Source organism: Podarcis vaucheri, assembly GCF_965113315.1.
Source record: "Podarcis vaucheri genome assembly, chromosome: 2".
Taxonomy (NCBI): Eukaryota; Metazoa; Chordata; class Lepidosauria; order Squamata; family Lacertidae; genus Podarcis; species Podarcis vaucheri.
In genome coordinates, this window is record NC_138760.1 from 70,896,189 (window position 1) to 70,920,394 (window position 24,206).

Consider the following 24,206-nt stretch of genomic DNA (forward strand, 5'->3'; position numbering starts at 1 on the left):
AGGCAGCAGCATAGGTAAAGGGAGGCTGGCACTGAATAGAAATCTGAATTCCTTTCCTTACTAGGTTTCGTGAGATTGAGAAAGTTGCCTTAATTTTATCTTGGGATCTTTGATACACAGGCGGCAAAGGCAATAAAACTCCCCTTGCCGAAGCCAAAATATTACCAGTGTCCATAGTTGCTGCAGAAATGATTTGCATTATAGTTCCAAATGCGAAACATTTTGAGCTCCAGCGCTTATTGCAGAGGAGTGATTGTATGTGGGGAAGCGGGCTCTTTAATGCAAAACACATGTGTTTTCAATTGATATCTGGAGCCAGACCAGTAGCTGTAACTTGGCCTGACAAAGCCTTATTGAAGTAAAAGACAGAGTGTGGTTTCAAAGCAGTTAGAGAAAGAACGGGAATGCTGTTCAGGAAATTCTTCAGGCATGGGCAGGGACTTGGCCACAGTTCTGCTGTTGGAAAATCTGACAGGGACAGCTTCTAAACGCAGGGTAGGCCTCGTGCAGCTCTGAAGGCAACACTGCATCTTTCCCCCACACCCCTGCTAGAGTCCCTGGATCCAGCAGTTTCCTCTGACTTCTGAAAGAGAGAGGTAAGAAGCTATTGTTCTTTCTCCAGGCTAGGCATTTCTGTTCCTTTGTTCTGATGTAGAAGGGACTATTTGTACTCAGTTCATTGATTAAAGGCAAGGAGGAGAAGTTGGAAATCCGCCAGGCTGTTTCCAAAACAACAACAAAATAATAATAATTAGGGTTTGCCGCCTTTCTAACTTTTTTCTTAAGTTTTGATCTTACAGGGAGAACTGCTTTGGTCTTTTTCTCTCTTCCTTATACAGGCATTTGCCAACTTATTCCTCCCCTTGTGGAAATGCCACTTGTTAAATATATCTTAAGGCTGAATAACTACAAACTCGATGAAGTTCCATAGCACGGTTTAATATATAGTTTGTCATTATTGTAGTAAATGCAGATGTAATATATGCATATATAGGAGGCATATAGGAGACTGAGGCATATTGCTGAGTAGTTTCGAAGCAGTTTGACTAAATAGCTTGGTGTACACATTTGTAAGACATAAGGGCATTGTCTTGGTGTTATAGTTATTGTGTTTATTTCTCTGCATTTTGCCCAAACGGGAGTAAAATACTAGGAAACACATTGGGATATGCAGTTTTTCTGTGAGTATCTTGAAGGATAAGTGTTTGTTTTTTTAAAAAAGTAACATACTTCGGTTCCACTTGCCACTTCAGTCCTGATGAAGTTTCTTTTTCAAATAAATCATGAAACATTTAAGGAAGGAGAGAGACTACCAAATGTATGTCTTATTGCCGTTTGTTTTAATGTACAGTGCCTTTCCTCAGCAGTGACCAATGAACTTTACCTGGCATGTTTGTGTGTGATTTGAAAGTAGCAGGTTTTTTGATGCATGAAAAAGTCAGAGGTACGTGGGTCCTTGTATCGCCAGACAGCATTTATCCCTTTTTTATTTGCCTTACCTCAGCCAGACTAGTACACAAAAGTTTATTTTGTATGGATGTGTGAAAGATCTCCCCTCACCTTGTCCTGGGTGTTTCTTGTTCTTTTAAATGGAAGGACATTAAAAATAAAAAAGTGAGTTAACTGAGCTATGCTCTGGAGAGAAAATCCAAATGTGTTGCTTTAGTTGGCAGCAGTAAGGTCAGGGGATACAAACTGAAGCCTGCTGCTTCTCTCTGTACCCCGCGCAGATATTAATACTCTCCATCATGATGAATGCACAAAATGATAGCCCAGTACAGAGCTAGGGGTAGAGGTTCCATGGAGGATCAAGTACAAAACAGACTGAGATAGAATGATAAAGATTTTACTACCTACATGAGTTAGAGCAATAGAGAAGAATACTTAAGTTGCTGTCAGGAAACTGGAAAAGGAGGCAATAATCTGTCTGAATAAGAATCAAGGTTGGCAGCTGGGTAAACTTGGTGGGTTTAGTCATGAGGCGGAGGTAGTTGTCTGTAAAATCAGACTACAATGTACATAAAAAAAGGGGCATGGGCTGACTAGGTTGGCAGAAGCCAAGTCAGGTAACAAAAGCATTTTTCAGCACCTGCTAGAAACATTCTTGTTTAGACAAGCCTACCCTGATGCTTAGAAAGTTGAGGTAGTTTTAATCTGTTTTAGTATTTTAACTTTTGTGTGTTTTGAAGTAGGGTTGTAAATTGTTCTTCGTCTTTTATTGCTTTATCTTTTCGTAAACCTCTTTGAGGTTTTTTGTTTGTTTGTTTTTACAATCAAGCAGTGTAGCAACTTTATGAAAATAAATACAAAGAAGGACCAAGCAGGTCACTAGCAGAATATCTAGAATTGAGTGTTTCCTAGTTCAGTCGACGCTCGGGTTGTAAATGTGATCCGTGCATGTTTGAAACCTGCAGCGTTCGCAACCCGCGTCTGCGCACGCGTGGGTTGCGATTCGGTGCTTCTGCTCATGCGCAAAGCGCGATTTAGTTGCATGTGCAACCACCGAAACCCAGAAGTAACCCGTTCCAGTACTTCCGGGTTTCGGCGGTCCGCAACCCAAAAAAACGCAACCTGAAGTGGCTGTAACCCGAGGTATGACTGTAGAACATTTTTTCAAGAATCTCAGGCTATGGTGAGAGCTAAACAAAGCCCAAACAATACTTAGTTGCTCAGGTAACAGGTAGCAGGATGTTCTAAGGTGGCTCAAATGTAGCGTTTGCACTGCTGTATACATTCATGGTATTGTACAAAAGAGTGGGAAAGAAACAGTTCATGGGAACGGTACAACAACCTAATTCACCCCCATCCCAGAGAGCAGTAATCCAATGCATGTGCGGACTTTATGCCCTGTCACATATCCTGACTAACCTAGCATGCAAGCATGTTGTGATGCAGAGGACGGCCTCCATGTAAGATGTGGAAGGAGATAATCTTTTAGACCAGGCGCGGGGAAACTTTGGCCAAGAAAAACACTTCAATTTTCAAAGTAGCGCAGTCTCTAGATTCTTAGCTTCCTTTTGAGAAGTTGAACTGTTGAGAAATATGTCAAGATGTAAACTCTTAACATTTTCCCTGTTCTACTTTGAAGAGATTATGGATAACAGTAATACCTTCATTTTTTTTCTGTCTAGCAATGCTCTTTAGGCTTCTTGTCTCTATAACGCTTCGTGATGCAATAACCACCACTATTCCTTATCCTTTAGAAAAGGGGCCAGGGGAAGAGAAGAAAAACATGCACCAGTTAAAACGCACACAGAGTGTGCCATCAGTGTAGATCTTTGCCCATGTTCTTATATATTTGGATCAAACCACTAAATCAATTTCCCTGTGCTCCTTGCAGTTATATTTTATCTTGTTTAGAGCAGAGTTGCTTTCATTCTTGTTTGCTCTGTGCCAATATAACTTGTGTGTGTTGCAGATTATTTGCCTAAATTGGGCATAGCATTTTCTTCTGTACTTTGGATTAGAATTGAGAGCAGGAAGAGATAAGGAAATATTATCCTGGATACACACAGATTGTTTAGAACTGAAATAGTTTGAAATTAGGACTGGTTGGTTGTGATTTTACTAGTTGCATTGGAGAACTGGAAAAGCAATTGTTTAGTTTAAAAAGCAAGTTATTGTGTATTGTATAAGAATTATATTTATGCTCTGAAATCAAAGAAAATCTTATGGCATAGCCCTTGTGTATTTTTCTCCTTACCTTCATCAAAGAACGCTAGTGAGTTGAAAAGAGTGCAAGAATCACACTCTCCAGCTGGTGCTTCATCCATTGAGAACCAGGATATAATTGCTGAAAATTCTGTGATTATGCACAGGCCACAAGGGTTATGTCCCATGATGCAGCTGAGAGCTCAGTGCCAGTAAAGGAAGCAGGAAGAAAATATTCCATGATCCTTTGGGTCTTACTATAGTGCTCCTCACTACCCCCAGCTGTTCAAATGAGATGATGAAGCCATAGCCAGCAAGTTTCCAGTCCCCAAACAGCTTTATTTCCCAATCGCTCAGACATGCTGAAGAAGCTGGCCACCTCCAGCTTTTATGTACTAGTTGCTAATGCATTGTTATGAGTTCTTTCGGAGGAGGGCTCTGTCTGAATGCTATCCTGTGCCCCTTCCAGACCTGTGATTCTGTCGGAAAGTGGGAACCTGTAAGAGGTAACCAGCCAAACCAGTTTGTTTGTTAAGGTCATGACTTTGCTTAGCTAGTTAACTACTGTGATTTACAAGCCAAATAGGTAACCATAGAAATAAATGGATGGGCCTTTCATCACCTAGCTGGTAGGCAGAAGAACAATAGCCAGAGTTGTGTGGGTGAGCTGGAAGCAAGCTAGAAGCTGGAGAAATGGAGACATGTTTGCTCTGTGCTGAACTTTGGGTCTTCTCCAGAAACCAATGGAGAAGCAAGATCTGTTGGCGTGTTAATGCTGTGAGCCCTTCCATCATATGCTCAGCTTTTATATATGTGCAAATAAAACCATATATCCCAAAGACACCACAGTCTCTGTTGGGCCTCATTTCTGAGGAAACCAAACACTGGAAAAGTGCTCTGAACCCCAGGAGTGTCTCACCACTCAGAGATTGGGGTGATGTGTGACAGGATTATGAAAAGCAAACCAATTCACATTTGAGTCAAAACTGAGAATGTTTTTAATATAATACAATGACAACCAAGAGTGGGTTAAAAGAAGGAAGAGAAGTATACTATTGATAGGAGGATGGCAAGGAATCCTTTGGTTTCAGAACATGAGGAATAAAGCAACACTTCAGAAGCAGGCAGGTTTCATTCACTTGCCATTTTCTCTAATTGCTTGCCACAGTTTCTACACTTGTACCATTACTTCAAGGTGGAAGCTCATGATTAAACAGTCATATGGTATCAGCAAATTGTGGGTTGTCTTGAAACAGTGGCATGAGGCCCATGGCATTGAATCCCTATTGACCATATACTGTTAACAGTTTGGAAACTTCAAGACTCATACAACACTACTTGAAAGTTCAGCTATTTCTGAATACAGTCATACCTTTGTTCTCAAACACCTTGGTACTCGGACATTTTGGCTCCCGAACGCCACAAAACCAGAAGTGAGTGTTCCGGTTTGCGAACGTTTTTCGGAAGCTGAATGCCCAACGTGGCTTCCACAGCTTCCAATTGAGTGCAAGAAGCTCCTGCAGCCAATCGGAAGCCATGCCTTGGTTTTCAAAGGGTTCCGGGAGTTGAACAGACTCTTGGAATGGATTAAGTTTGACAAGCAAGGAACAACCATATAGCCACCAGATTAATGACTGGCACTTCTGATTAGGTTATGTCTGATCAGTATTGGGAAAATCTTCGCTTGTTTCCAGTTTGTTTTATATCTGAATCAAAGGTCCTGGTTTTGACCTATAAAATACTATATAGATTAGGAGCAGTATCTAAAGGGTGAGCTATAAATACGGCTTTTCTTTGCAATTATTGTTAGAGGACCAATTGCAGATCACCTCTGCTTTTGGAGATTAGGCTGGTAATGAGAGAGAGAGAAGGCCTTATCTGTGATGGTACCCCAGTTATGGAATACTCTCCGAAGTGACAACCGTATGACAACTGCTCAGTTAACCATTAGCCACCATTTCAAGACAACTTTATTCTCTAAGTTTCATGGTTGAAGTGCCTTTACGTCTCACTTCTCTCTTCTGCTAAGCAGTGTGTGTGTGTGTGTTAGACAGCTTTATTGCATAGCAACAAGGGCCTGCTCAGCTGTAGATGTCTAGTAAAAACATAACTGAACGAGTTCCATTTATGTGGTTTTGATTTGGTTGATGAAAGTTGAGGTATTATAGATCTCCACTGAGTGTTGTAGCTATTCCTTCCACTCAGCTTAAAGGGCTGTCCCTCCTTCTATATATCACAGCCCCATGAAAATTAATGACTGCCCTTATTTCCACACATCACCCTTCCAGAGAATAGAATGGATGTCATTTGTTTCAGATGTCACAGCTCTAATGTACCCTTTACTTTTGAGATGTTGCTCTGATAACTTTGCTCCCATCACACTGTTGCAATGGGATGAATTCATTATTTCCTGGCATTCAGCATGTTCCATCAACTCAGGGAACCATATCAGCATGTATCTAACAGGCCGCAAAGTGGGTGAAATGCACTCACCCAGGAGCTCACTTGATGGCCTTAGGTAAGTTTTAGCCTTCCACTGGGCATGGTAATATGGGGCTCATAGATATAGATCCCAGGGGCTTATGGATGTAAGCTATATGGAGTGCTTTAGGCACTGAGGCAAATCACACCTTAATTCTAATTCTAGTATTTATTGGAGATGACCTGTGAGCATCAGTGTTTAACAAACCTTGACAACTCAACTTGCTCAAGGTTGCTCAAGAAACTCATAGGCAAGTCTGTCTGTGCTGAATATTGCACGACCCCCTAAAACAAACTGTTGAAAACATTCAGTCCAGAGAATGACAGGCAAAACCCTTTTACATTCTACTCTCAGGAAGGGAAACGACATGAGATGAGCCCACTCTGTAAAAGTAAAGACCAAGATCTTGTTTACTCAGCTAATTTTAAGATTATTAATTTGCCTGATATTTCTTCAGTAAAAAAACCCTAGTTTAAATGTGCATACATTTGAATATTTAAAATGCTTTAAAGATACGCTTAAGGGTAGTAATCTAGATAATTGCTATGAAATAAGGACTTCTGAGAAGCTAAAATCCATTTCTTAGTTGCAGTGGCAGTCAACTGGTGGCCCACTACCATATATGATTGATTGATTGATTGATTGATTGATTGATTGATTTTTGTGCTCCTCACTCCCTTCTGCAGTGTCTCAAGTGATAGGAATGGGAAAATTCTAGCAACCATCTGATGAATGGAATCTGCCCCTTCCAAATATTACATGCTCAAAAGAAGTACTATTGTCAAGTGTATGGAAAGAGACAAAAATGTTACTTGGCTGTTCTATACAAAACGTGTGAGAGAAGCAATGATGTTTTCCCCTGATTGTCCACAATTTTCTCTCCCACTGCAGTCCCCACTTTGCCACATCCAAAGCATTTCCTGAGAACTCCTTTATGCTCAGGAGATAATGTGTTGGAAGGCTTAGGGCAGGCTTCCTCAACCTCAGCCCTCCAGATGTTTTTGGCCTACAACTCCCATGATCCCTAGCTAGCAGGACCAGTGGTCAGGGATGATGGGAATTGTAGTCTCAAAACATCTGGGGGGTTAAGTATGAGGAAGCCTGCCTTAGGGGCTGCAGTTGGGAGAAGAGAGCAGGGAATTCCTTTTGCATGGATACAACCCATGGTATACTACTTACATATATATAAGCAAGTGAACACTTCAAACTCATAGTAGCAAATATGCATTGCTGGCTAATTTTATATGCCTTTCAAATAAGAAAAGTTGTTTTTTTTGCCATTTGTAGTGCAGCCAGATTACTCAAAGATAACCAAATCAAGAAATCAACATTTCCCAGTGCTTTAGGTTTCTTATCTGGCATTAGACCATCTAATTGCAAAGCATACTTCAAACAAGTCATCATGCAGGGATTTTAAACACCTTAGTTTCATCCTTCTTACCTATTTCTATAAGAAATGGCTATTGAATAAGAAGTTGTGTGGAATTGTTGTAAACTAATCAGAAGGGTTTTGTGCAGCACTTGTTTTGTTCAGCAAACATTCCTATCTGCTATTTAAAAAAGTATTAAGCCGTGATAATAAACAAGCAGGCAGTTGAACATTCATATAGATTCAAGTGAACTATGATATGCAAGCAATAGCGTTCTCTCTCTTTCAGACTCTGAAGCAGCCTTTCTCAACCTTGGGTCCCCAGATGTTTTTGGCCTACAGCTCCCATCATCCCTGACCACTGGTCCTGTGAGCTAGGGATCATGGGAGTTGTAGGCCAAAAACACATTATGTAGGTTTTATACTATTTTCACTGTCTTGGCTTTCACCAAAGAATTATAATAATTGTACTCAATAAGGTACTGAGAATCCTATTAGAAATCTGTACTTGGCCCATTCCCAATATCCCTGATATGTGGAAATAATATTAAATACTCTTTTAAAGAATTTTAACCACAATGTTTCTGCTGCTCAACAGTGTCGTCGCACCAAAAGAAGCATGGCAAACGCTCTCATTTAAGAACCAAAAATATGAGTGTGTATGAGTGGCTAGAGAAACATTGCGTACTAAGATTGCTTCAGGGAAAGAATCCCAAGTACCATTCCTCTGTGCCAGGAATAATTTTATTTGATATGATTTTTTTGTGTGAATTAAAGCCTCAGAGAAGTAATATTGCATCCTCAAAACAAAGTGCTGAACTCAACTCCTTTTGCAAAATGCATGCAAAATTTCCCCCTTAGGATTTTGAGGAGCCCTAGAGTGCCCGCCTTGCAAAAACCTGGAGCTGCTAAGAAATACATTTCAGATGAGGTTTTTTTATGGGAAATTTCTCTGATTTGAAATGTATATAATATACCTGCATTATAATTAACTGTATATAAAATAAACTGAGGGATAATACAACAACAAACTAGAGAGAGACATTTTATCCAGCAGGTATTTTCAAAATCCTTTACAATGTATGAGCATAGTCTCCTAATTGTCTGTGTTTATCCTGCAGCTTAACTTATACCTTTTTATGTTTGGTTGTGTTTTCCCCCCAGATGCCTCAGGAACAGTACGCACACAGAAGCACCATGCAGAGCTCAGAAGGACCCCATGTATACAAAGTGGGGATTTATGGCTGGCGCAAGAGGTGCCTCTATTTCTTTGTGCTACTCCTGATGATTTTAATTCTGGTGAACCTTGCTATGACCATCTGGATTCTCAAGGTTATGAACTTCACAATTGTAAGTAGAGGATGCTACATTTGAAGTGTATTTTGCTTTATGTTAGCATATACAGCTTCAGTGCTGTAAGGTTTTGGGGTCCCAAGTACACACATGAGTCCACCATATCAGAATAATCGAACGCTGGAGGAAAATGTAGAAAGCGTAGCTGTTTCAGTTTCCAAAGATCTGCATATTACTTTTTCAAAAACTGCAAATCCTAGTTGCCAGCATAGGGAAAGTTACTGTTATCTATCTTCCTCTGACCATATAGAAACAATCTTAAAATCTGCCCATATGCCAAGGCTTATTGCAGAGAAGAAACTTGGTATAAATAACTTTCCTTTCTAACAGGTATTGGTTTTTCCAGGCAAACATGACCTGAAAGGTGCATGAAACAAGTTTTACTTTTGATCTTAAAAGGAAGTATGATACTGTATGCAGTGGAAGAGAATGGAGTGTGTTGTCATTCAGCTTTAAATACAAACTACTCTACACGCTGTTCCCCAGAGAATCAAACAATAAAATCAGTTCATTGTTTAAGAGCATGAAACTTCCTCAGGAAGAAGAGAATACATTCCTCTCGCTAATCTGTAAAGGTGATTTTCATTGGTTGGTTTATGAGAAGTAGCAGTGTTGGGTTTTTTGTTTCTTTGTAGAAGACTGGCACCTGAATAGTTGTATTGTAGTGCATCTGCTCCCTTTCCTTTCACTTCCCTTCTTTCTACTGAAGGGCAGATCAGGTCACCTATCTTGTTGTGGAAACCAGTGGGATATTGTTTAAAATGATGAATTGCACTTCATCCTCACTGAAGAGATAAACCCACAGTAAACTCCTGCAATACAGAGTGATCATATAAAGTTGTGCAGAAACCTGCAAGATGCTGTGGAGACTTCTTCTGAATTATTTTTTGGGGGCTAATATGTAACAATACTCCAAACAGTATGCCATATGTTCACAAGCTTTTAAGCCAGATTCTTCAGGCCTTCCCAGATGGTTTTATTTTTGTACAATCATTATACTGTTGTGCAGGTCTCAGATACTTGTGTTTGCACTTCTGATACAAAGACGTTTCATTTTCCCTAGTGTTTTGTCTCCAGTATTTTGTGATGGGGGTAATTTTTCCTTCCTCGTAACCCTGCTGCTATGTCAGTTGCCAGAGAGAGTGGCATGTGGAATGGCATAGGCATTGATGGTCTCCATAACACCACTGATTATCAGTGACAGAACTATGCCTTCCTAATTTTGTGAAGTTTCAAAAGGTTATGTTTCACAAAACAAAAATGTTCAAAGATTGAATGATTAAAATGCACAGCACTTATGCATTATGTTGTTTTTTTAAAAAATGGGGATATTAAAAAATAGTGAAAAAACAGCAAGTCTATCCCCTCTTGTAGTAGCCCTGGGGTTTTTTTTGGGGGGGGGGTTCCCTTTGTTTTGTTTTTCTTAGGCTGCATTCCACTGCTCACTTACCTAGGAGTAAGCTCCATTGCGCTCAGTAGGACCTCTGTGTACTTGGATTCTGCTGTTAGTTTTTTGTTTGGCCTCTGTGTTATGTTACTCATTCATTTAGTCAATCTTAAAACCACCCTTCATAGTTAGGATCCCAGGATGGTCCACAAAATATAAAACAAATATTTTGAACTTTTTAGTTTAGAAAAAAGGTGAGTGTGGAGGGACATTAACATGGTGCGTAAGTCTAGGCATGGTGTGGATAAAGTAGATAGGGAGAAGTTTGTCCCCCTCTCTCGTCATTGTAGAACACAAGGCCATCCAATGAAACTGAATATTAGAGGATACAGGACAGACAATAGATAGTACTTCCTCACATAGTTAAACTATGGAATTCTCTCACATAAGTTGCAGTGATGGCCACTAATTTGGATGGCTTCAAAAGAGGTTTAGATAGTTCATGGAGGATAAAGGATATTAGTGGCTACTAATCATGATGTCTGTTTTCCCTGTCAGAAGCAGGATGCCTCTCAGTACCAGTAGCTTGGAACACAAGTGCCAATGTGTTCACTTCTTGTTTGTGGTCATCCTGTAGGCATCTGATATGCCACTGTGAGAATAGGATGCTAGACCAGATGGGTGTGCTAAGGATCTTCTTATGGGTTCTACCACTAAACTGTCCTAACCCTCATTGCCCACACATGGGCCACTATAGCCTCCATGGCTGCAGCAATGTAGAGATTGGTGGGCTCTGCAAGATTGTAGCACTTTGTTGTGGTCCATTTCAACTCTTCTGATAGGTTGCAAGTTGCACCATTCCCGAGACCTATGGTGAGCCATGCATTGAGTTATTCTAAGGCTCACTTACTCAGTAACTAAGGAGGAAGCCACCAACACAGAGTTCAGAAGAAAATAAAAATAAAAATCATCTACATTTACTGCTGGATTTCAACTATATATACATATTCATGCTGTCATGTGATCTTTTGACAGGAATGATCAACATGTAAAGTTGAAGTCACTTACCACAACAAGGGAAGCATCATCTGCTGTAGGAAATAAAACTTTTTCCAAGGCTTCCCCTTCTCTCTTTTCCTTATGCCTGTTTATCAGCACTTATTACACCCTTGAGCTTTTTCCAGCAGAATGTTTGTTGTGCTCATTAAAATACAATGAGCACTTATTGGGTATAATGAGCACTCATTGTATTTTAATGAGTGGCACCACTGTCCTGTGGTGCTGAACTCATTCAAGCTTTCTGGGGTAGCCTCAGGGATGAAAGAGAAATGCTGAGATGCCTGCACTTTAAAAACATGTAGGACTCTTCAGTTTTACCTGCTTCAGGAATGGCTTTCCACCCATTAATGACTTTTATCTGCAGGTATTCAAGGGCATCGTTTAGTCTGTATCTGACCCACTGCCAGCATTTCCCCTTCCTGCAGTAATTGCATTCAGCCTGACAGAAGGCTTGAACTTTGAGGCTGCCTCCAGAATCTTAACACCTACTTCCTTGTCTGCAGTGTTTGGGTTCCAAGTTGTTTGAGTATCAAGGTGTCTGAGAACCAAGGTACCACTGTATGTATATCTTACAACAAAATTGAAAGGGTGTGATGCCCTCGCCCTTATGGCTCACAAAGCGCCCCCCCCCAAGATGCTTCCTTTGGTGTTGCCCATTCAGTGGTGGCCTTGGCATTGGTGGGCTCACTACCTAATACAGCAGTCCTTTGAGGCCCTGAAGAAATCAGGGCAGAACCTGCTAGCTGAAAACTGCTGAGTCAGGCCTTGCTGGTCCCTCTAGGAAGCCAAACTCTTCCAGAAACCCCACATGTAGAAGACAAGCCAGCAGTAGATGGTACAGCACACTCTGTTTGCATACTGTCTTTACTAGTGTGCAGGCATAGTTGCTCTGAGACAGGTCTGCTTGGGTAGAGGGTGCTTAGAATTTGAACTACTCTCCTTGCTTGACTATTCTGACCATACATGAAACAGGTTCGAATACCTTCAAGTAGGGTCCTACACAAAATGGGATTTGCATCCCCGTCTCTACTGCTTCCCTGTCAGCACTTCCTTTCCCAAGAGAGAAGGAAACCTCATCTGGAGGAAGCAGACGTCAGATGGCAGAAAAATAGTAGAATACATCTCCTTGGCTGCAAATGGCATCCTTCACATGTCATTTCCTGCCAAGCACCATGGGCCTGACTACAAGTAGAGTGTGTCATTTACAGTCAGTAAGAGGCTGGTGTTCCCTATGCCCATCAGCTGCCTGTTTCTCATCCTGCTTCCCACAAGAGAAATGCTCCCCTGCCCCCTGCTTTGGGAAACTGAACTCACAGGGAGTCAGGGAAAGTGGTGGATGGAGTGAGGTTTGCAAAAACATGAAACAGTCTTTTGGGTGTTCAAGTTAAGCATATTTTAAGGCTTTAGGTTTTTGGGGTTGTTTTACTCAAGTATTTATCCTGAATGCTTTAAAGAACCAATTAATCTTCAGAGTAAGGTAGAGGAGGCTCAACCATCCCTTCCTGTGAGACATGGTGAGGTTCAGTGATAGGATCTAAAATGTTTCACACGCTGATATCCTTCAATGGATCATTTGTGTTGGTGGTGTAAAACTGATTAAGCATTTTTATTCCACCCAGGAAAATATATCGCTGTTCAAATAAAGAGGTACTTTCTGCACTGGTTTGCAATGCTGAGACCAATTTGCATTTGTGGCATTAAATAAAACAATAGACATATTAATCACCTGAGTCCTGAATACTGTTTGCAAGCAAACTTTCAAATTAAAAGTACCTGATGAGCAAGGCAAAAAGGAAAAGATGGAAGCTGCAATCCTTTGGAACATGGAACTAGGCCTCACTGAACTCAGTGGGACTCCCTTCCAAGTAAATATGCACACTGTCAGGCTATCATTTCTATATTAGAGCTGAAATTTATATTTAAATGTTCTTAAATAGAATGCTGATTTGCACTATATAAATGTCAACGGTGGTATTATTATCTTGCTTTATTTCATAGGTGAAAATGAGCTTTGGTTAGGAAGAGTTATTTTTAATACAATTACTCCCTCTTGTGTGTAAACTACCTGCCACGTTTTAATTATGCAAGAACAGTAGGTGAATAATGTAGCGGCAAAGATGGATTGGAGATTAAAAATTCCATCCAGGTCACTTTCTCTAATTATTGAAAGTAATGGGGTTTGTTTTAATTATTTTTTTCATTAAAAATTCCTTCTAAATGAAATACGATCATGGAGCCATTGCTCCCCTGTTAATGATTTCTCTTGGGCCACCTTAAGAATAAATAATATTTTTTATTTGACGGCACTGCCATAGAGGGAAATGCTTCAGTCTTTTAGCTTAAAGTTCTGTCTCCTGTAATAACAGCCAAAATAAATTGGCTAAAACTAGTCAGCTGATGGCATGCACTGAAACCTCTGTACTGGAGCCTCTGTACAGTGGTACCTCGGGTTAAGAACTTCTGGAGTTAGCGGAGTCTGTAACCTGAAGCATAAGTAACCTGAAGCGTATGTGACCCAAGGTACCACTGTACTGGCATAATTTCTGCAAGAATTATGTATTATCCACACTCTCTGCAAAATAGTTTTGTGGAGAGGTCTATCCATCTGAGCCTTGGTTATATAAAATTCCCAAGCTATATACAGTACAGTTATCCTGCCTTCACAAGATTACCATCACATGAAGGAGAGAGCACACCTGTGCTCTCTGGCCCCATCTTCTATGCTATGTCTTTGTCATCTGGCTCAGCTATGTCCAGTGTGTTGGGGATGGGTGATTTAGAGCTTGATTACACAGGGTTGTAAATTACATATGGATCCCTCTTAAGTAGAACAGGCTCTTCTCTTCTCTTCAAATTTCTCTTCCATTGTATGGATGGGTGGGCTGGGCTGGGCTGGCAAGAATACAGCAGTGAGGGGCAGAGCCAGCAAAAATGACCATGCTCTACTTCTCGTGTGATGAGGATTTTGTTCTTTGGACTTTTTGTTTTTCTAAATCTCCTCCAATATAGATGCAACGGCCACTCTTTCCTCTAGTGCTGTGTTCAGGGCAACCTGAAAATTCTCTTACCTGTTTGCTTATGTTGACTGGCCAAAGGTACGAACATTTGCACAACACACTTGAATATCAGCTTTGTTTAAGCATGTTCTTTTTGTGCAAACCTGAGTTTATTTACATTGCAGTCCATAGCTCCACATTGCTATGCAACCTTACATTCAGGTTATCCTGCTCACCTTCTTATATTTTAATTCCTTACAAATATTAGAAGCCTACATCTAATGTCTTCAGATAATAAACCCCTAATTATTCTTGCAGCTTGAATTGTATTGCATGTGAATCTTACCATTTCACAATTCCTTCTTACCTTCTGCCCTTTGATAGAATCTGTAATAAAACCTTTTGCTGCTTGGACAAAGTTAATTTTCACCCACTGGTGATTTTGGTTTAAGATTCTAATACTCATGGGCTGACCACTGTTTGTTCTTATTGTACAGTTACTACCTCTGCAAGAATATTACTGTTATGCATGGGTAGGCAAAAATAAGGCCCAGGGGCTGAATCCAGCCCAATCGTCTTATAAATCTGGTCCACGGACGGTCTGGGAATCAGCGTGTTTTTACATGAGTAGAATGTGTGGTTTTATTTAAAATGCATCTCTGGGTTATTTGTGGTGCATAGGAATTCATTCATATTTTTTTTCTTTCCAAAATATAGTCCAGCCCCCCACAAGGTCTGAGGGGCAGTGGACCGGCCCGCTGCTGGAAAAGTTTGCTGACCCCTGCGTTATGCTTAGCTAGCTTTCTTGGGTCAAAACAAAAGGAATACAAACAGCATAATCCCCCAAACCTCCAAGTTAAGATATAGTTATAGTACCTATTTATGTATCTACACATTAAAATTAAAACTCCTGCATACCAATTTTTGATTGAGGCAAGTCTCTAAGTATGTAGAGCCTCTGGACAATGACAGTCCAGGATCATGCCTCTCCTGTGACCTTGGATAACTGATTCCTGCTAGGGCCAAAACTAGTTAAAACATTATTCCCATAATCATGAGCTGTTGTGTGAATTGCTTTAAGTGGGATTGGGTACTTGGATCCATGCTCTGCCCACGATTTACATTTGAATAAAAGCTCCATTCACAGCAACAGAAGCTTTTCTTCCAATCCAGGTAGCACATATTGTGTGGATAGTGTCTTGTCTGGTTTGGCCATTAGAACAATGAGCACTTGCTTAGATCAGTAATGGACAGAATATAGATTGGCATCTACTAATAGATCTCTAGCTGATTTGCAGTAGATCAACAACAGTTTATGGTTTCTAATAATGCAGCAACAAGTAAAATTGCCAATACAGTGGATGCTTGGGTTGCGAATGGGATCCGTGCAGGATGCATGTTCGCAACCTGCAGTGTCCACAACCCGCAGCGTTGCGTCTGCACACATGTAGGTTGTGATTCGGCGCTTCTGCACATGCGTGACCGCCAAAATGCGTTCCAGTACTTCTGGGTTTCAGTAGTCCGTAACCCGAAAAACACAACCTGAAGCATCTGTAACCCAAGGTATGACACATTGCACTTGGAAAGTGTATCTTACAGTTAACATTTCCCTTTAACCAAATGAACAAACTCCCTTATGGATTTAAAATTGGTAGGAAACAGGCAGTTGTACAGTAAATGAATACAGCATGCAGGAGGTGCTGTAGAGTCTTCTGCAATATGTCATATGGTGTTGGACATTGATATGAGAAATGTTGATGGGTATGAGATCAGTCTACTATTTCCTATTGATCTACCTGGAAAAATCCACCAATGGATGACCTATTCCATCATAAAGATAGGGGTGTATGTATGTGTGTACATTTATGTACACCAACACACAGCATGAAAATATGTCGAGAGAAGACCTTTAAAGGAACAATTCCTTTAAAGAGAGCTGGCGCCACTCTGGAATATATATAGCTCAGCTGTTCAGTACTAAGAAACTAGAGTGAACAGTAGCTCAAGTTTCATTTATAACATTTTGTACATTTTGTACATTCTTCTGTGTCACTTGAAGCATATAGCAGACCCTAAACACCACACAAGACTGGGAATAGACACTGACTGTTTGGAAAGTTGTTTAAGCTGACCTTAAAGAAATAGTGAAAAATGCTTGGATTTTTTTATTTTTATTTTTTAACAGCATGTTAAGGAGACTGGGGCAAAGCAAGAGAAGAAATGTCATGTACCACAGGTTTTGCAGTTTTATTCTTTGCATGCATCCATGGTTAATATGTTGTAAGCAAGCATAATCTCTGTGGATGATCAAATCTGGTTCAAATCAGACATTAGTGGCAGCCCAATGCATTACCCTACAATGATTTTATTATTATTATTATTATTTATTATACGTGCATACCACCCTATCCCCGCAGGTCTTAGGGCGGTTCACAGGATAAAATCACGATATAAAAGCACCCTTTATGCACCCTTTTTAAATGTAAAGTGCTGTTTGTCATGTCTTGTTGCTTCCAATGCAAGGACGCAGATGGCACTGTGGTCTAAACCATTGAGCCTCTTGGGCTTGCTGATCGTAAGGGTGGCAGTTTGAATCCGCACAACGGGGTGAGCTCCCATTGCTTTGTCCGAGCTCCTGCCGACCTAGCAGTTCGAAAGCATACAAGTAAATAAATACCGCTGCAAAGAGAAGGTAAACTGTGTTTCCATGCACTCTGGCACTCGTCACGATCTACCATTGCACCAGAAGCGGTTTAGTCATGCCGGCCACATGACCCGGGAAGCTGTCTGTGGACAAACACTGGCTCCCTTGGCCTGAAAGCGGAGATGAGCACCACACCCCTTAGTCACATTTGACTGGACTTAACTGTCCAGGGGTCCTTTACCTTTACCTTGCTTCCAGTGCTTGGCATTCATCAACCTTCTTCACTTCTGCTCACTTGTGAAATTGCTGCCTGATTTTGATCCTGCTTTTGTTGTTTAGTCGTCTAGTTGTGTCCGACTCTTCGTGACCCCATGGACCAGAGCACGCCAGGCACTTCTGTCTTCCACTGCCTCCCGCAGTTTGGTCAAACTCATGCTGGTAGCTTCGAGAACACTGTCCAACGATCTTGTCCTCTGTCGTCCCCTTCTCCTTGTGCCCTCAATCTTTCCCAACATCAGGGTCTTTTCCAGGGAGTCTTCTCTTCTCATGAGGTGGCCAAAGTATTGGAGCCTCAGCTTCACGATCTGTCCTTCCAGTGAGCACTCAGGGCTGATTTCCTTAAGAATGGATAGGTTTGATCTTCTTGCAGTCCATGGGACTCTCAAGAGTCTCCACCATAATTCAAAAGCATCAATTCTTCGGTGACCCTGCTTATTGTCTTCTAAACATTTCTTTATCCCGATATCAAGCTCTGGTCCCCACTTCTTCTGACTATTGGGTAACCAAGTTGTTTTTCATTGTGATGCTTCTGGGTGCTCTGTGATTTATGGCTTCTGCCCTATTCCCCCCCCCCCACAGATCATCTTTTCTTTTTTTTTGGGGGGGGGAAATATAATACCCACATTTTTTGTGCGGCTTCTTAAAGATCAAACTATGATGGCTAGGGTTCTTTTTAAAAAACAACAACAATTGAGTGTGGTTTTGTTGTTGTTTAATGAGCAGAAGTGGTTTATTTAATTCACCCATTCCCCCCAAAATTCTAGTTTTTGTTTTACTACTTTCATGTTACCTGAACTTTCTATACAGGTGTAGGAGCGCATTATACCTGCCCTTAGTTAAGCTGCTGCTTTCCATTTTGAGTGCTCTCTTCATCCCCTCGTGGGAAGATAGTAATCATAGGAAGATAGATCTAATATATAAAAATGCTGTTTTGCAAGAGAATGGCACAGTCTGTAGACTGGAAGAATGGGGTGTGAGATGGGCTTGGGATAAAATAAGCCACTGTAGTTGAATTTGAAGATACTGATCTCAGCAATATATAAAATGAGTAGGGGATTGATAAAATTCCATACAGCGTCAAGAATTAGGGGATTAATCTAATTACATGCAAGACAGAAAGAAACAGAGATGTGAGCCTACATTCTGATTCCACTTGCATTGGTTTAAGTGGGAATTAACTCCACAGAATTCAGTTGCCAGAACCATGTGAAAGAGAGAGGATAAGACCTGAGACAAAAAATATCCATTGCTTTGAACTTTACAAATTATGCACATAAAAATGCAGGTATTCTAATTTGGAAGCAGAATAAATACTATCATATACATGAGGAGTCTGAGGGGAAAGTCTTCTAGCTTTTTTGAAATCCATTTTCATCTGGGAATTAATAAAGGGAGTAAAGACCAAGGAAGGGTTGACTTCAATATAAACTCAGAATAGCACAGCGAAAGGTCATTTCTTTAAATATGTTGCCTGGCTGCAACCTCAAGCACCATAGCATTAATTGAAAATAGCTAGCTCTGTTTTTGTTGCTTCCCCACTCTGCCAAAACAGATTAGTTCCTCTTTGTGCCAAACCTTTAAGCTGTCAGGCCTATGGAATCATGGTTTTCAACACTGTTAAAAGCAACTGGCAAAATAAATTACATATTTAAGGTAAAGAACACAACTTGATTTTAAAGCCTTAAATGACTGGGTGTCAAATTACCTGAAGGACCTCCTCCTTCCATATATCCCTACCTGCTCCTTCACCAGACGCTTTTCTCCAGATTCCCCTGCCTGATAAATTGAGGCATTTGCCCAGTAGGAAGAAGCTCTTGGTAGTGGTGGCGCCTCTCTTATGGAACAGCCTCCCCAGAGAGGTTTTCCTGCCTCCTATGTTATGATATTTTTGTGTCAGTGAAAATATTTTTATTCTCCCCAATTTTAAATTTCCAGGGCATTTTAGATTTAGCAACACTTAGTATTTTTCTTCTTGCTGGATTCATTAAGCAGTATGAAAATGTTATGATGATAATGATAATAATATAGGTGTAAGCTCTAAAAACCTTACCAACATGTGACAGAGACAATTTGTTTTGCAAGTTTCTGTCCTGCCCTTCATCATAACCCAGCTCAGGGTGCATAATAACAATTTGAAATATGATAAACAGAAACACATACTTAAGAGGTATATGAGCTGGTTCATTTTTTATCTGCCCCTGTGCAGGTGGATTACAAATCATACTTCACCACCAGCTGGTGGTAGCCACCAATTGAAATACAACAAGGAGAATGCCCCAGAGCTTGGACGCCATTGCTAAGAAAGACCTCTGAGCTCCTTTCATATCATTCAGAGATGGCACTACTGGAAGTGGCTTACCAAATGGTCTCAAAGTCCAGGCAGAAAATATGGGGAGAGTTGACCCAGTTGGGCTGGAGGCTTTATAAGAACAAAAGTATTACCTTGATTTGGGCTCAGTGATGAGCAGGCAACCAGTGCATTGGTTTCCATATAGTAGCCATTTAAAAAAATTCTGTGCCCACTAATGTTAGAACACATGTCAGTGAAACACAGGGCCAGTGAGTAAAGAAGTAGTAGCGATTTGAAGGCATAGCAAGCATGGAAAGATGACAGAAGCAGCACAGCCAGAGATTTATCAAAATGTGTAAGTCCATATTCAGTATATAGACTTGAATATGTGCTCCTCATACATATAATACTCAGGTATACTGTTCCACTCATGGGTGGCTATTTGCTCCAGCTAAAGCTTCTGTGAAGGCAATGGGGAGGGATGTTATTTTCACCAATCCCTTTTTTTCTTATGTAGCATCTCACTCAACTTCCCACACTTTTCCAAAGGGTCCTTCAACCCTCTGGAGCAGTTCTGGCAGTGCAGGGTGCAGCAGGGGGAAGGAGGAATCAGCAAAAATTGCTCTCCCATCAGTTTGTGAGTAATCAAAAGAGCCTTCTGTGAGTGAAAGGTAATAATTATAACTCAGTATTAGGATTAGGCTCTACAGCCAAAATTACTAGGTTCCACTAAACTTAATGACAGCTTTTCCCTAGCACTGTTTTCTTGAGAGAAAGAGGGGGATTCTGTCCCAAATTCATAATGAAAGATTACAATGCCAAAAAAATGCATATTAGTCATAATGAGATGTTTGCATACTGGCCCTTTACAATTGCTTGCCCTTTTTGTTTTGACTTGGCCTAATACTAATGCAACAAAACAGTGTGCTACTGAAAGCTGTAGTGAATTAATATAGAGCTTCAGCCTCATAAGGCGTTCAGATCTGTTATGACAAGGGAAGAGAATTATTGTGTGGTGGAGATCACTCTTTGCATTGCATTAAGATCCTTAGACCAAGTAAAAATAAAGGCGCAGACCATTATAAAAGGTCAGTGTGCAAACATTCATTCTAATTATTGCTGGAAAAATATATATTTCTAATTGCCACAACAAATTTGGGATGAAATTATTTCTCTGGCCTTGAGTTAGTGGAAAGGGCTGTGACTTAGCTGAACTAATAAGCAGAGTTGTGTTTTAGATAGCAATACTTGCTAATAACATACTGTAACATTTCTACAGTAAACGAACTTTATGCCAAGCTGCGCTGTAATTTGTTGACGGTACCATAAATGTTGCTGAAGGAACATAGGCCATTTGCGTGGTTATTTAAAAATTGAGTCCAGAAGACCGTAAGAACTACCACTATCCACAAACATCGTTCAGGTGGTCTGTGGCAGGGATGCACAACCTGCAGGCCTTCAGATGTTTCTGGACTACAACTCCTATTAGCCCCAGCCAGCATAGCCAGTGGTCAGGGATGGTGGGAGAGGCAGTCCAGCAACATCTGGAGGGTGTCTGGTTGTGCACCTCTGGTCTATGGCATGTCCACATGAAATATTCATATTTATTTTACAATTGCAATTCTATATTACAATTGCTACAACAGGCAGAAAAACATATTTAGTCATCTGCCATGAAACTAATTCCAGGCAGCTCCGGGTGGGGGGTAGTTTGGGAACCACTGATGTAGTAGATTACAGCAATCTGTTATATGAAGTTTATAATTACTTGGATAAATGAAAGGCTTCATCGGAGTAAGTGAATGACAGGCTACCTCAAAACAAACCTCCACATCTTGGGTAATTGCATCTAATTGAGGCCCTCGCAACTGAGAAGCCAGAACAGACAAAATCATTTCCTCTCATAAGGTGAAATGGTCACATTAGGCTTTCAGTTCACTGTGTGATTTTAGATAGACAGGATCTTTCATTGTATACTGTGGTAGTTACTCATTAATAAGTTATAATAGCCTATGGCTAAACAACTATAAAGATTTTCTGTAAGTTGATCTACTGTCATAAAAGTTTATCTAGTCAAAAGAGATGGGATGTAATTGAACATAATTTAATTCCCAGAGTATTTCCCTATTCTGAACCGGCTTCTATGGCCATTAGTCCTGTTTTCAAGCTATTCAGGTTCTTTTATCTGTATGTGTTTTGCAAAATTGTATTTTCTAGAAGTATACATAGTTGGCATTCTTCTTTTCAACCTGGGTGCTTGGCTCATCCATAGGTAGATCCTGGAAGCATCAAGATATATGTTTAAAAGCAGCTCTTAGTGCTGTGAAGGCACTTTAAATTCTCTGTGTAACGCAGGTGTGGGTTACAGCCAATTATATCAGCAGTTTGAACACTGGTATGTACTGTTTCCCACTAGCTCCCACTGCTCCATAATTGCCACATTCTCCTGCTGCTGGGAAACTAAGCAACCAACACCCACCCAAGATGAGAGGAAGACATCCTGCTTCCATCTCAGGTGCTTGGCTGTGGGGGGCAAGCAAAGGAAGGCAGGAAAGAAAGTTGACAGTAGATCAACTTGTAACCATCTACTTTCCCTGCTCACTGTTTTGTTTTCCTCGTTTGCCCCCCTCACTGCCTCTTGCTGTCATCACTGCCTCTCGCTGCTGCTCAGAAAGAGATGAAAGTGGTACAGTCTCCTCCCATGCTGCCTGTGTCCTTCAACAGGAGGGAGAGAGGGAGGGCTGAGAAGGCAACCAGCCGGTTCAGAGGCATGCGTCACAGGGCTCAATGTGGCAGCCTTGTGTATGATAAAAAGAGCCTAAAGTGTGTTCATATTAACGCTAGCCATTTTTAACATATAGATGCACACTTTGAGTTTATCTCTGCAGATGCACTAGGAACGGGTTTCCTATTGCACGGCTGCTTCTAGACTTCTCTTTTCAATAGAGCCATTAGCCAGAATTGCCCACTGCCATGGTCGCAAGGATTCCAGCTTCCTTCCCAGCTTCCGCAGTTGAACAGAAATGTGGTGGAAACATCACTGGACAAAAATTATAAATTGCACATGAATAAAAGGACTTTTTCTAATGTTTAACTATTGTCAGGGAACTGACATCGGAGCTAGAGGCAGAGGGAAGGCTCTCAAATGATGCTGGAGAAGGGCCTAGCAGGGAGAGAGGCAGCTCCGCAGATGGGGAAGCAAATCAGCGCAACACCAGGGATATAGAGGGGCTGATGGGGGAATCAGTGAGAGGGCTCCAGGACTCTTCACTGGACACCAGTGGGGAGAGCACGGGTCCTCCGCTACCCACGCCCACCCTGCGCAGAAGACTTCCACGCAGAAGAGTAGGAGGAGACTGGGTGTCAAACAACTTTTGTGTTGGAAAAGATTTAAGAAACGCCCACTGACGGATTCTGCTAGCGACTGAGGCAGCCACGAAGTGAAGGGCTGCCCAGACTGAAAGGTTTAGCAAGGCAACAAAGCCTGGAGAGGCGGCAACTTACGCACGAGCAACCCACACACATTACAACTATGGATTGCAAAAAGGAACCCAAAACCCATGTTTCTGCATGGTTTATTAATGCCCTCGATTATATAAAAAAGCAATCAGTGCTGTCAGTGCCAGTCTTATTAATGTGAGGATTCTAACATTTTTCATCATAAGATGAACCATGTGGCTTCGTTTTCATGTAACACTAAACCAAACAATGACTTAGTGTAAGTGAAAAAATGTGCATGTTCCCAGAGCAAATATTGTTGCCCCTGCAATCCCTGTTCTCAGTCTTTGCGCTGCTTGGCTATCTGGGGCTAAGCCCTCGATTGGCCTAGAATTATGTGTGAACACAGGCTTGTGGCTTGTCTCCTCACAGACAAACAATGAGTGGTAAATCAGCAACAAAACTTGGGAACAACTTATGGTTTCACTGGAGTGAGCCAGACTATCAGCCCAGGTTCAGACATAATGCTATCAAAGCATGTCTTAATCATGGGTAGCATGACAGTAGTTGGACCAGGAGAACACTGCCATAGCTACAGTATTCACTCTGGGAACTCACATGTTTTAGGTGGCGCTGTGGTCTAAAACACTGAGCCTAGGGCTTGCTGATCAGAAGGTCAGTGGTTCGAATCCCCACGACATGGTGAGCTCCTGTTGCTTAGTCCCTGCTTCTGCCAACCTAGCAGTTCAAAAGCACGTCAAAGTGCAAGTAGATAAACAGGTACCACTCCGGCAGGAAGGTAAACGGCGTTTCTGTGTGCTGCTCTGGTTCACCAGAAGCAGCTTAGTCATGCTGGCCACATGACCCGGAAGCTGTACACCAGCTCCCTCAGCCAGTAAAGCAAGATGAGCGCTGTAATCCCAAGGTCGTCTGTGCCTGGACCTAACAGTCAGGGGTCCCTTTACCTTTACCTTTATGTGCAAACTAGGTTGATGTGAGTAGCCTAAACTGGTGAATCAGCCCTGGAAACTAGCTATTTATAGCTGTATGTGGAGAAAACAATTGCTATTTTTTACACTTAAGACCTATTATTATAAAATCATATTATTGAAGATACACAAAAACAGGATATAAAGTTCATACTTAGCAGCTTTTATTTTTATTCTTTCAAAAAAATATTTCCAGAGTGGTGGCTTTTTTTTAATGATATTTTTTCTGTTAAACCTCCCACCTTAGAAACTGCTATATATCAAGTGGG

The 24,206-nt window shown here is 41.1% G+C and overlaps 1 protein-coding gene across 2 annotated transcripts in view; it reads left to right on the forward strand.

The window, feature by feature from the left end:
• The window catches only part of SGCD (sarcoglycan delta), a 410,213-nt gene that overhangs the window by 211,746 nt on the left and 174,261 nt on the right, over positions 1 to 24,206 (forward strand). The window contains exons 1-2 of one of the 2 annotated variants that reach the window (XM_082211837.1): positions 298 to 596; positions 8,667 to 8,852. In XM_082211837.1, the coding sequence (XP_082067963.1) occupies positions 8,667 to 8,852 (186 nt within the window). In that variant the 5' untranslated portion in view covers positions 298 to 596. Of the gene's footprint in view, positions 1 to 297; positions 597 to 8,666; positions 8,853 to 24,206 lie in introns of those variants that run through there. The other variant, XM_082211838.1, reaches the window with a different exon arrangement.